The sequence below is a fragment of the Helobdella robusta genome, assembly GCF_000326865.2.
Source record: "Helobdella robusta unplaced genomic scaffold HELROscaffold_13, whole genome shotgun sequence".
NCBI classification, from domain to species: domain Eukaryota; kingdom Metazoa; phylum Annelida; class Clitellata; order Rhynchobdellida; family Glossiphoniidae; genus Helobdella; species Helobdella robusta.
In genome coordinates this window covers 2,559,572-2,573,485 of record NW_008703718.1, presented here as the reverse complement: position 1 = coordinate 2,573,485, position 13,914 = coordinate 2,559,572, and the positions used below count along the sequence as shown (strand labels likewise).

Genomic DNA, 13,914 nt, shown 5'->3' with positions numbered 1-13,914 from the left:
TATTGAGGTTAAATAAAAAACTTTTAATATTTGACATTTATTAAAAGTTTTTTTATTTAACCTTAATAAACTTCATCAAGATGGTAAAAGTCTCGTTAGAAAAATTGAGAAACTCAACTACAAGTTGAATAATGCCGAAAACGCAGTGATCTTTATAAATAATTGTATCTATGATAGTCTAAACCCAATATATATATATATATGTATATATATGTTGTATAAACGTTCTCTCTCTCTTTCTATATATATACATATATATCCGTGTACGTATGCATGTGTGTGTGTGTCATAAACAACAAACAGCCCCTATTATAACTTATTTGTTTTTCAGAGACTTGAATAAAATTTTTTTAAATATACCTGGCGCGTGTGTAGTGCCGTTCATTTTCAATGTTGTATTATGGTGCATTAGAATATTTATTGGACAATTATATTGATTCGCGCGTTTTCAAACATTTTAGATAAATTTATTTTTTGTATAATAAAAACGTTAAAAGGTTATTTTTTATTTATATTCAAATTTATAAATTAGCATAAATATATAAATAATTAAATAGGTGTCTATCACAAACCACAACCAACATTTCATTACTGGAAAGATTAACGCGAACTCCTCAATAAAGAACCATTTTTTATATATATCATGAAATACATCATGTCCGTACAGTGACTCAATTTTCAAAATATTTTAAAAGGATTTTTTTTCTTTTAACTTCTCTTGTTCAAATTAACTTGGCAAACAGGGTTGACACACACACACACACACACACACACACACACACACACACACAAACACACACCACACACACCACACACACACACCACACACACACACACAATCACACACACAGATACACATTGAAAAACGCAGATTATTATTATTACTATTATTATTATTATTGGTGTGTTTGTAAGCGCCCTTTAAAAAGATTTCTGAGGCACTGACGATTATTGTAATACATTGCGTAGCACTTTACTAAGACAATGCAATGAATGGAGAGAAAAAAACATTAGAACGGGTGAGCTTGGACAAAAAGATTGTGTTTCAACCTTTTACGAAATTGAATAACAGACAATGCAGGATCACAAAGGTTTCTAGGTAAACAATTCCAGACAGCAGGACCCATTACGGAAAAATCCCTTCGACAAAGAGCCAAGTTTGTGTCAGGTACAAACAGTAAACCTGAATTGTCAGAGCGCAATGTTTGACTCACCAGTGGCATTGTTCTAGGAATAACTCTATCAGTTGAACATTTTGGGGCAACCCCTTAATACATTTAAATACCGTTAAACATATCTTAAAACTTAATGTCTGAATCGCTAATTCTGGTTGACTCAATGTTCATTTTTTTCAATTGCTGCCTAGTGCCAACCGGTAAAAACTGAGTTTTTGATTGATTCAATTTAAGCCCATTTGCCATCATCCACTCATTAATTTTCGAGAGGCATGATTTGAGTCTACAGACCAGATCACCAAAACGACAAAGGGGCACTAGCACTGATCTGATTATCATCAGCAAAACCGTGATGTTTGAAATTATATCTGTCAGTGATTTGAAAAAATCTGCCGTGTACAACACAAACAAGAGGGGGCCAAGAACCAATCCCTGTGGAACACTGTATGACACAGTTTCAACATGTGTCAAATTAGATCTAAACAAAATTTGATGTCTTTGACCAGAAAGATATGACTGAATCCATTGAAGGACAACACCCGATACTCCAAATGAATCTTGGAGCTTGCGTAAAAGTATTGAGTGATTACAAATTAGAACAAACATCCAATAAAGTCCTCTCAGTCGAATGGAACTGACGATAACCAGATTGGTACACTGGAAAAATAATATTGGTGTTTAAGTGAGTAAAAAGTTGCTGAAAAACTATGCGTTCAACAACTTAAGACAAAGACACAAGGTTCGACACATGCCGATAACTTTAACACACACGCATGCAAGTACATACACAGTACACACACAGACATTCGACACTTTCCCTTTATTTCTCCCTCTCACACAGACGCAGGAAAATGTACACACACACATTCACACATGAATATACAATATTCATATTACACATACAAACCTAACACATGAATACATACGCACACATATACACGCAAAAACATCTAAAGGTTTTAGCACTACCTACTCATAAAAAGTAGCACCATTAGATATGGAAGGTGACGTCAGAGCCACAGAAGTTTCTCAAAAAAGTAGCGCTATAAATGACGACCGCCACTCGTTACTATTCAGAAGAAGAAAAAAACTAAAACCCTCATATTATTTTGAAGATATTATACGAAAATTAAAAAAATATTTATTGAAAAAATCATAGAACGTGAGTTCATTTTTCATACATTAAATTTTATTTCCGTAAAATCAAAATGGTGTAATAAAAAATAAATGAACAAATAAACAAACAAATAAATAAATATGTGTGTGTTTGTTTTTGTGTGTGTGTACGTGTTGGCGTGTGTGTGTGTGTGTGTGTGTGCGTGTGTGGAGAAAGAGAAAGATGTTTTGGATGATTGATCGACTTCTAAGATCGCTAACTCAGTTGTGTTTAAATAATAAACGATCGTTAAATCGTCGTGAGTTTTGCGCGTATAACAATGATATATTGAAAATAATAAAAAGAAAAAATATGATGGAAAAGAAAGTCTTAATTTATATTATAGTCAGTTAAAACTTACTTCTACTACTGCTGCTACTGATATTTCTGTTGCCTCTGTCACTGCTTCTTCTTCTACTAATTTTATTACTATGTTTTAATATTACCTCGAGAATAAGGATGTGTAACAGTATACTTAATCTATCGTCATGTTTATTGGCCTTAAATAAACTTTTTACGGATATGAATCAATGAAAAGGTCAATGATTACAATTGAATATTATCGAATTTTGTTTAGCAGCCATTTCGGGCGCGAAATTTTTCGTGTTGTTGTTGTTACGTAGTTACGTAACATGTTATTCAATACTTATTTGGCTTTTCTGTGATATGTAACTTCGTTATTTAAAATGTTCGTAATAAACAATTTTGCGACATATAACTTTGTTATTTCCAACAACAACAAAAATTGTTTTTATTGCAAACATTTTTATATAGCGTTTGATTTTTTATGGCTTAGAATTTGTTTTGTGGTATTTTTTTCAAAAAGCTTCTTTGTTCAACGTCGTTGAATAAATAATCTTTGAAAAAATGTTTACGAGTTTGAATTTAAAATAGAAAATGGCGAAATTTAAAAAATACAACAAGGAATCACTTCAGAAACTAGAGATTACTTTTATTAATTTTTTAATCTTACTTTTCATCTATTTTTAAAGAACTGGAAGATGAAACCGTTAAAAGCTTTTGAAATATAATCACCGAAATCTTTAAGAAAAAAAATTATAGTAATAATTATACGTCTTCAATAATAATTAAATTATTGCTAAAATGAATAAGAAGAAGAAAAGAAGAAAAAACAATTACATTTTCTTCATAAAAAATTTATCGCAACTTGAAGCAATTTAAAGCATTTATCCGCTGTTTATTTAAAAATTTTTTTTCATTTCAAACTAGACAAACGTAATTGAAAATTTTCAACTTTTAATAAACAACGAACATTTTTTTGTGGTTTAATAAAATGAAACTTATTCAAACATAAATTTCAAACGTTGGTGCTGTTGGTTCGTTTAATTTTGCAAAAGTATCTCGATGATTCATTTTTATAAAATTGGCATTTAAATTTAAAGACATTCTTCGCTAGGGTGGCTTTGTTGTGCCGTGTAGCAATTGTTATCCATAAAACCTTACGTTGAAATGACAAACGCTGAAAAACTTGGAAAAAAAAATTTTTTTTAACTAGCATTTAAATTTAAAAATATTTTTCACGTAATTAGCCTTTTGTGTAACATTTATTTTAAAAACCAAACTACGTTACATTGAAATGACGACGTTGAAGAGCTTGATAAAAATTTTTTCTTATATTTTCAAAGTAATCTTTTTAACAATCATCTTCCGATGAGCAATGATACGAATGAACTGACGTCTGAAAATTAGTGAGCCTAATTGTTTCGTGTCTCACGTGCTTGCCTGCTGTCTTTTTCTCTTTCTTTCTCTCTCCCTCTCTTTCTCACTCTCCCTCTTCTCTCTCCTTCTCTCTCTCTCTCTCTCTCTCTTTCACTCTTATTATATTGCTCGCGCTCGCGTCATGTCTTTTTTCGTTGCTAGGTCATAAAAAATTCTTGTTTCAAAATTCCTAATACTAATTTTTTATTACAAACATCCGTTTCAACATTCCTATTTCAAAATTGAGATGGTAATGTAGATAAGGTGTGCGTCAGGTAATGATGTAACTTATTAGTTAGGGGCTGTCCACGATGTCACGATATGAATGCCACGCTTGATGTGCGTTTTTTGATCTCCCTCCCCCCCCCCAATCTCTCCTTGTCATCAGAAATTGTTGAAATCCTTCGTAGAAAGCGTGTCGCAATTTCGTCTAACCCCTTCATTAGAAGGAAAAAACAACAAGGAGAAAATTACTTTTATGCGTACTGGACACGTCTGAAATTTTATGAACATTTTGACAGAAAAGTTTTTGTAAAATATGTGTATTTATTATTACTAGACAATTTTTTGTCAGGCTTTATAATGATATAGAGTATAACGAGATATCTCTAAAAATGTTAACCTCTTCAAAGCTCCTTACCACAAAGTGCTACAAATTGTTCATCCTTTCCCACTCTGAAAACTTGAGATCTTTTATGGACATCTCTTTTTAAGCATAATATTTATCGGAAATTTAAAGTTTGAATCAAAGTTAAAATGACTTATTGAAATAAAATGTTCTTAAAATGTTTAGTTCATATCATATATTTTATTTAGGTATAGAATTTTAAGTTATGAAAACAAAACTTTCCGGTCATGCAATCAGACTGAGAAATAACAAGTTTGAATTGGTTATATCAAATCCAAATTAAAAAAATCAGTCTGAAGTAGATGTACATGAATGAAGAAAATGTGTCATAAGCTGATGTTTAAACATTTATGTTTAAACATTTATTTGGAAACTTTTTTTTAAATACGATGCAACGATACATAAGATACAACATATATCTAAAAAAAAAATTTAATGTCACTTGGTGTACATTATACGTTTTTTCTCAGTTATTTATTTTTCGTTATCACTTTATACTATTGCCTTGCACGTTGTAACGGTTTCTGTGTTTGGCAGATTTTATTTTTTAAAAAAATAATACAATACACATTAAACATGACGTGTAAGCAGGCACATTATAAACGACGTACCGTCGTCAACTGTCGCAAGCAACCAATTTTCAAATTGAGGCTTTTAGTCTCAGTTGTCCTGCTATTGTATCGTTTAATTACTCTGCCAAACCATTGAGCACAACTAGTTTTGTTTCATTTATTTTTGCCAAAAATTGTTTATACTCCATTTTTTACTTTTTATTCTGTGAACAAATTTTTTTCTTTTGTTCAGTTTATATCTACGTTGTTATTTTTCGTATGACATTCGCGTGCGTTACGATATTAAAATTCATATCTGATAAAAATTACACACTTGAACTAATTAAAAAAATTTCTCAGTTATTTTAATCGAAAGCAAGTTTAACAGCATCGGTTGCTTCTAAAAATGTTCTGGTGTGGGCTTCGTGTTTCCAAATAATGTTTATAGAGTCATATTCAATGCTTTTGATGCAACTCTAAGCACCGTGCATCGTCTCATCTAAACGTTGTTCTACGTAAGGTACATACATTGTGACTGCCGCAAACATTTGTGTTTGTTTGTGCAAGCCTACTCCTCCGCTAATAGTAGTATCATCAACTTATATTTATATTTGCTATTTGAAACTAACCTATACGGATATAAAAACGTTAAAATGAATAAAGGAAAAAATTCAAAAAGTATATTTGCTTATGATCCACTGTTGGAACAATCGAAAAATTTAACAGCAAGTTAACTAACGCGGATTTTTATGAGTGTTATATATATATGTATATATATATATATATAGATAGATATATATATATATATATATATATATATATATATATATTAATTATGGTCTTTTACCAGCACGTATATATATATAAAATTGTCTTAATCCAATATATATATATATATATATATATATATTATATAAATATATTTATGTTATTATATATACATATATATAATTTTTGTGTGTTTGTTTAATATTTGTCATATGTCTGATACGCTATCAAATCCAAAGATTGGGCATGATAAGCAGTTATTAGCGATAAATAAATTATTATAAACATGGCGTTCAGCGACAAATGCATTGGAATCGTTAATAATGATGAACTATTGTAAATAAGGCTCACTCGGCGTTCAGGTAAATCAATATCTCTCTCGTCACAAATGTATGCTGTATGGTTTGGATGGTCGAAAGCCTCCTTGTTATATGCCTGCCTGCCACTCCTAACGATCAGTGCTGCTGGCCTATACTGGATGGGAAAAATAATCCTTATTATTATGTGCTGATTTTGTGGAGTGTTATATTATGTTTGATGTTCTTTACATGTTAAAAATTTCCTGGAAATAGTTTGTGACAAACTTTTGATCCATATAAAAAATTTGGAATAGGATGCCGCCATTTACATTGCAAATAACTAAAAAGAGTAATATGCTTAGGCTACTTAATGTTACTTACTATAAAAATCACTCATTTTCCCAAGCGAATGTGTGTTGCAACAACCCAGAAAATAAAAACACCGAATGAATATTTTGCATGAGCGTACATTCTCAAAGAGCTTATCACCGCAGCGTTTCGCTGAAGGCTGGTCATCTTTGACTGATTTATAACGTTCAAGTGACCTGTTTTATGGTTATTGTGTTCACCTTCCTTCAGCTTCTCATTCAATTTTCAATGCTGATCTCTTTTCATCTCTACTCTGGCAATTTTTCTTTTACTTTTTCTCTGAAAAGCGTTTTCGCAAAAATGTTAATAATAATGAGAAAACAAGTAAAATACGAACAAATTTTTCATTGGATAAAATAAAATTTTTTATCAATTTTATAAAATTGGCCATTGATAGATTTCAAAAAGGTTATAAATAGTTTGGGTGATTTTTTTTAAATTCATTTTAACAATTTAATTTCATAAAACTGGAATTTTGTAATAAAATAAAATTGATTAGTTAACATTTATATGCTGTATCAAACATTTATTTTAATATTTTTTACTAAATTAACGTTTTTTATTTTTTGAAATTTCACAATCCATAAACGAAAATGTAGTATGGTAATAGCTTTTCTTATGCATTCGCTTATTATCTGACCAATTAATGTAATGTGATGTGATGTAATCAGTGATATCTAGTTGTCATATAATGTAATGTAGTGTAATGTAATGTAATAGGATGCGATCTGCTGAAGAGACTGTCATTTGATTGCAACTTGATATGAAGCCTAGCGTCATGCCACTCATCTAGGTTGTTGGTTGTCATTTGATGTCAAATTGCTCAAATTTCATTTTTATATTTTTTTAAGTTTTTTATTATTTTTTATTATAAAATATCCTTTTCTTAACCTAAAATTTAATAATATTAAATGATTAAATCTTAGATAATATTTACAGAATTTCAGTAGAAAAAAGACAGAGATTACATATTTTAATAATAAATTTAAGTGTTCAAATCAATTTTACATTATTTACAGTAAAATAAACAGCGCATTATCAATCAAAAAATAATGAATGATGTTCACAAAAACTGGATATAAATCCTTTACTTATGAACACTACAACAACAACAACACACGTTTAGACGGCATTTTCCCCGAGATCGGGGGTTGCCGTTTGGCTACCTATGATGAAACCGAAATACCCCTCGACTCCATCCACATCTGTCACTCGCCTCAGTATCTCGCAACCCCGCTTTCACCCTGTCCTTCTCCACCTGCTCTCTCCATCCCAACCGCGGACGACCCCTTCCTACCACTCCTTCAACCTCGAACTCCAACGCTCGCCTAATCCCGACCCTTTCATCCCTTCTCAACACATGTCCATACCACCGCAATCTCGATCTCCTTATCAATGTCACAATGTCCTCATTCAGTCCCATCATTGACATCAGCTCTGTACTACTCCTCCTATCCTTCACTTTAACCCCACACATCATCCTCACCATAGCTCTTTCAGCCCTCTGCAGTACACTTTCCTCCTCTCTCCTCAACACCCAAGTTTCACCACCATATATCATCGCTGCTCTCACACATGCTTTATATACCCTCCCTTTCATCTTCACTGACCATTTCTTTCCACACAATACCCCACCCAGTTCCCTAAATTTCATCCATCCCACACGAACTCTAGCCGTAACTGCGCTCAAACATCCTCCATCCGCATTCAGCTTATCCCCTAAGTAAACAAAGCTTTCCACTCTTTCAATACCATCACTCAAAGAGTTACTTATGAACACTCAATAAAAAAATTCGTTAAAATCAAACAATACAAATTTAGTAAATCTTGAAAACATGATTCACCAAAAAATAATTTATGTGTTATTTGGCTTCAAATGATTTATAACAACTAGGTTTAATGAAAAAACGTCTATACCTATAAGCTTTTTTTTGTGTGATTTATGAGACCACATAATTGTTGCTAGGGGAGAGCATATTTCTACAAAATTATTGTTATAGCCGGCCAGTTATAACTAGGGATGCACCGAAGTTCGGCCCCGGCTCCGGCCAAAATCCGGCTTTTTTTTCAAATCCGGTCGAATCCGGCCCCGGCCGGATTTGGTGGCCGGATTTAGGGCCGGATTTAAGCGTCTATCTATTTTAAAAATGTTAGAAATAGAAAAAAAATTTTTAATTTTATGTCAATAAGTTAAAGGCTAAGGCTAAGCTAAAGGCATACATGACACATAAAAACAACATCACTAATTGTGAGGTAATCTGGACAATTTTCTTTATGCTATAACATGGGTTATGCATAAATTATAAGCTGATCTTTGTGTAAAAGAACTTGTGCACGTGTATATACTATATATTGATAATTGCACATGACGGATCATATAGCTACATAATATATATATATATCTATATCTATATATATATTTAGAGAGAGAGAGATACATAAGCACATAATTTAAGAACATGGTATGTTAAAGGTTAGGCTAGGTATACATGACAAATAATTACAACATCACTAATTGTGCGGTGAGCTGGACAATTTTCTTTGTGCTTTAACTTGGGCTATGCAAATATGCATAAATTATAAGCTGATCTTTGTGTACAGAATTTGGCGTATCACACAACTTATTCATATATTTGAATTATATAACTATTTGCTTGGTGTTATTTTTTGATGTTCAACATGTAGATAACCGTAAATGTGAGTATTTTTTCTAACGTATGTAAAATGGTAACTAAAATCTTTTTGAAAAACCTGAATCCGGTGCATCTCTAGTTATAACAATATTAATAATTCAAATTTTAATTTGTTGCGGTTGCGTTTGATGATGAGAACACCGAACCAGAAGAGCAGTGAGCGGGAAAAGAAAAGAATAGTATTCGTTTGGATAGGCTGGACACGTGTTTCGTCCCTACCGGGGACTCATCAGCAACCCGAATACCTATCAGAATAGTTATCGCAGTTTCTTATAAAGCCCGCACAAATCAACTCCTTATTTCGTGGTGTTTTATTTATTAGTCTTTTTAATCGCTAGGATTTTCAATCCGACAATACTTTCCCATCCGATCGTCGCAGCGTGTGTTGGCGAACGTGATGGATGAGGTTGCATTGCCGGTTGTTGTTATATCGAAGAAAGATCTGCGTTGGAGTGGAAACTCTCGTTGCTTGTTTTTCCTCGATCACGTCGGGGTCACCAATTTGTTACGGTTGTGTTTTTTCTCGATCACCAATTTGTTGCGGTTGCGTTTGATGATGAGAACACCGAATCAGAAGAGCAGTAAGCGGGAGAAGAAACGAATACTATTCTTTTCTTCTCCCGCTCACTGCTCTTCTGGTTCGGGAGAAGAAACGAATACTATTCTTCCCGCTCACTGCTCTTCTGGTTCGGTGTTCTCATCATCAAACGCAACCGCAACACGCTTTTGGCAGTCATTTTCTGATCGATAATGTTTTTATTAATAAATAGAATAATCATTGAATGCAATTATCAGAAAATGTTACAGTTAAGTGAAGGTTGAATTCATACATGTAATTGTTGAATATCACTCTATTTAAACTCCTACAAAGGCCAATGTCCTGAAAAGATAAGACACGAGAAAGAAGAACTCTTGGTTGTCAGAATGCTAAATCTAAATTTATATGGAAAGCATGTTTTTTTAGAGAAACACTTTAGTTATGCGTACGTGGTTTCGATCTTCAATCATTATAAAAAATTTTTGCGATTACCCTGTTATTTATAATCTTTGTTGGTTTTTCTAACTTAAGTTCAAGGGAGTGCTAGCGAAAAGTTCCGCTCGGTTAATAAAAATTTCTTTTAAAAGACCAACTTAAAAGCAGCAATTGGGAATTACTAGAAACGCCATTTTGTTTTTCCGTGGAGAAACATTTCCGTCAATAGCAAAATTTCTTTCTACTGTCACATTTTATCTTTTTCATCCTCGCTGCTGACGACTTATGATTGTTTGAACTTCCGTCTTCATCTTCTTATTTAAAATTTGATTTAAGAGTAAATTTCAAATTAGTAATTTAAAGTTTATAAAAAGGCAGTATTTATTATTCATAATTATTGACATGGAAGCGGTTGCGAAGCATGATTTCACGGCCACGGCACCAGATGAACTTAGTTTCACAAGGGGTACCAAACTCAAGGTATTTATTAATAATTTAATTTAATTAATAATAATTAAATTTATAAATTAAATAATTAAATTAAATTCTAATCTAATTGTTCCATCTTTAAATTGAAATCATGTTAAGGTTCAGAAGTGAATTTTTTCATAAGTTTTATTTTATTACAATAAACATTCAGATCAACTCTAAACTTAACTACGAGTGTAACTAGTGCTAATTAATTAGAAATGAAAATTTTTGTTACCCATTTTTATTCATAAAATTTGACTTTACTTAGGGTTTCCCTCTTTAGACTGTTAGTTAAGTTTTTTTCCTATAGAATTTATGAAATTTTAAATAAGCTGGTCGGTATTATTTTATATATTATTAAATAAAAATGTAAAACAGATCCTTAACACAGAAGAAGACAAAAATTGGTACAAAGCAGAATTAAATAGGCAAGAAGGTTTCATCCCAAGCAACTACATTGAACTAAACTATCCATCGTATGTTGGCTGAATAATAATGAATAACCGTTATTCTTCTATTATTTTTGATATTTATTTAGCATTTAAAGTAATTTTTTTACAAAATGACTGAATATAATTGAAAAGCGATTACAGATAGTTTTAAAGCTAAAAATTCACACCCTATTCCTTTAGTCTACTGTAAATTTAAGTTGTTAAAAATGTTCTCCTATAAGCACCAATCTTTAATAGCATTTGAATGACTCATTCACCAGGTGGTTTGTTGGTGGCATAAAAAGAAATGAGGCCCAAGACTTGTTACTTGAGAGGAACTCGACAGGTGCCTACACCCAGAGAGATGGGGCCTTCCTTGTTAGACCCAGTGAAGCTGTCAAAGGAGATTTTTCTGTTTCTGTCAAGTAAGATATTAATTTCACCATTTTTTTTGTTAGGTTTGATGATAAAATGTATATGGTTTTTTTATGTCCAAGGTGTTTCAGTATAATGAGATTATGTTATCATCTTATAGATTTGCAGATCAAGTTCAACATTTTAAAATCTTGAGAGATACTGGTGGTTACTATGTCTGGTCCACCAGGTTTGACTCCATCAATGAGCTGATCAAATTTCACAGAACATCATCCATCAGTCGAACTCAAACAATTTATTTACAAGATATGAACAGGGTTTGTTGGGTTTTCACACTTTATTCTTAAACAAGTTTTACAAAAACTATAGAATATTAATTTTTGACAACATATGCGTATAACAATGGATACTAAAGTTCGCAAAAATTTGAAAAAATATCTTCTAACTAATGACAAAATAAATTTTTTGCAGGCAAAAGTTGTAGCCAACTATGATTTCAAGCCCCAGGACCCCGAGGAGTTGGAACTGAAGAGGGGAGATATTGTGCTTGTTATTGACAAGAAGGACCCTAACTGGTGGTCTGGTGAGATTGTACGTGGCAGCCAGGTCTTCAGAGGCCTCTTCCCCAAAACATACGTAACTGTCTTCACCGAATAATCTTCCTGCTATTTCATCATTTTGTCATCATTTATTTATTTTTTACATTTATTTTGTCTCTCAGTTTTACCTATTTTCCTATCATTTGACTTACATTACATTACAATGACGGAACTTCTATTTTCACCACTGAAAAAATATGACAACTTATAAAATATTTACATTATTGGCCTACGCGTGCAGCCTGTATTTTTTTCTGGACTGCCTTATAGACCATGTTAAATATTTTCTTCATGTCAGATGACGATTTGCGATATTACTCAATTGTTATTATAAATCAAAAACATTGTTTAATAGTGTTTAAATCAAAATATATTTTTGACCTAGACTCTTTTTTGATAATTGGATTTTATTTTAATGTAAAACTTTTGAGGAGGCATTCCTTGGTCTATATTTTAAATTGTTCGCATCATCAATAACTTTTGGTCACATGTTTTTTGCTCACTATAGCTATTTAATAACATGTCATTTATTGCATTTTATAACGCACATTTACTGACTTGTCCAAAGTCAGCAAACGTTCGTTCAACAAACGTTCCTTAACCTAACCCTGATACAACTAGCTCACAGTTATTACTGAATATCGTTATAAACTTCAAATTATTTATTATTTCATAAAAATATTTAATTTATTATCTTTTTCATTTTTTCCAAAATAGCCTAAAACTGAACGTTTGCTAGCTTGTCCCAAGTCAATTACTTACTGTGTATGTATATTGAACTTTAAAGAAGTCTCACACTAATCATGATTAATAATTTAATTAGTAGATATTTTAATAGATGTGCAACGTATTTGTTCGTAATTCTTTATAAAATAATTTGAAACAATTAATTGCAAAAAGTCGTTCTGTTAAAAATTCACTACGTGAGGATATAAACAACAACTCTACAATGACATTAATGCAACAATTACAGTATAAAACAAAGCACTAATATTCAAATATGTCGTTCAAAAACTTCAGTGTCAGTTCAACGAACATGTCCCATGAGCGAGGACAAACAAAAAGATTAAATATGATTGTCGGATGAAAATTTCAAATTAATGCGTAATCTTTGAATAATTTTCCGCAAGCAGTGTGTAATCGTAAATGTTGTTCATCACTAGATAAATTTATCTTGATACGGAATCGAAATTTGAAAAAAAAATGTCAGGAGTGAATTTACCTAAAAATCCTACCCATCCTCTGCTCTCTTCTATAACTCACAATGGGCGATCTTCATGGCAATTTCAACTAATAATGTCCCACCATATTCTTCTTCAATTGTAAGGTTCGCTTTGAAGTAAGAGCAGACAGCATTCGCTATATTTAATGGAAGGAATCATCCAGCCTAACGGCCTATTGATTGGTCCTGCGTGATTATATAATGACGATAGCGTTAAGTTCAAGTGCTACGGTTCTATTCTTTACTTTAACTAAAAATGATTCGAGCACTGCTTTGGAATAATTTTTTCTTTCTGCATCTCTCACATAGTTCTATTGACTACTTCTGTGTAGACATGATAATCTCCATAAACATAAAATTGAGTAATTCAAGCTAACAAAAGAATTATGAAAAGAATAATAGAAATTAACGAATGGGTAAATGAACGGATAAGCAAAAAGTGAATAAAAATATCTACATCGTTTGTTGCTTGATTAAGAATGTAC

General features: G+C 31.8%; 3 protein-coding genes across 3 annotated transcripts; all 3 read left to right on the top strand.

Moving 5' to 3' along the window:
• Positions 1-10,733: 10,733 nt before the first annotated feature.
• Positions 10,734-11,291, top strand: HELRODRAFT_73497 (hypothetical protein; the record flags this gene model as incomplete). The annotated part of the gene is made up of 2 exons (XM_009014273.1): positions 10,734-10,811; positions 11,181-11,291. 2 exons carry the CDS (start codon positions 10,734-10,736, stop codon positions 11,289-11,291), a joined length of 189 nt encoding a protein of 62 aa, XP_009012521.1.
• Positions 11,292-11,515: 224 nt separating this feature from the next.
• On the top strand, positions 11,516-11,955 carry HELRODRAFT_73566 (hypothetical protein; the record flags this gene model as incomplete). The annotated part of the gene is made up of 2 exons (XM_009014272.1): positions 11,516-11,658; positions 11,769-11,955. Coding segments are annotated over 2 exons (330 nt in total), but the record flags the coding sequence as incomplete, so codon positions are not given.
• A 130-nt stretch (positions 11,956-12,085) lies between these two features.
• On the top strand, positions 12,086-12,247 carry HELRODRAFT_153783 (hypothetical protein; the record flags this gene model as incomplete). Its single annotated transcript, XM_009014271.1, has 1 exon — positions 12,086-12,247. A coding segment is annotated over one exon (162 nt), but the record flags the coding sequence as incomplete, so codon positions are not given.
• Positions 12,248-13,914: the final 1,667 nt, after the last annotated feature.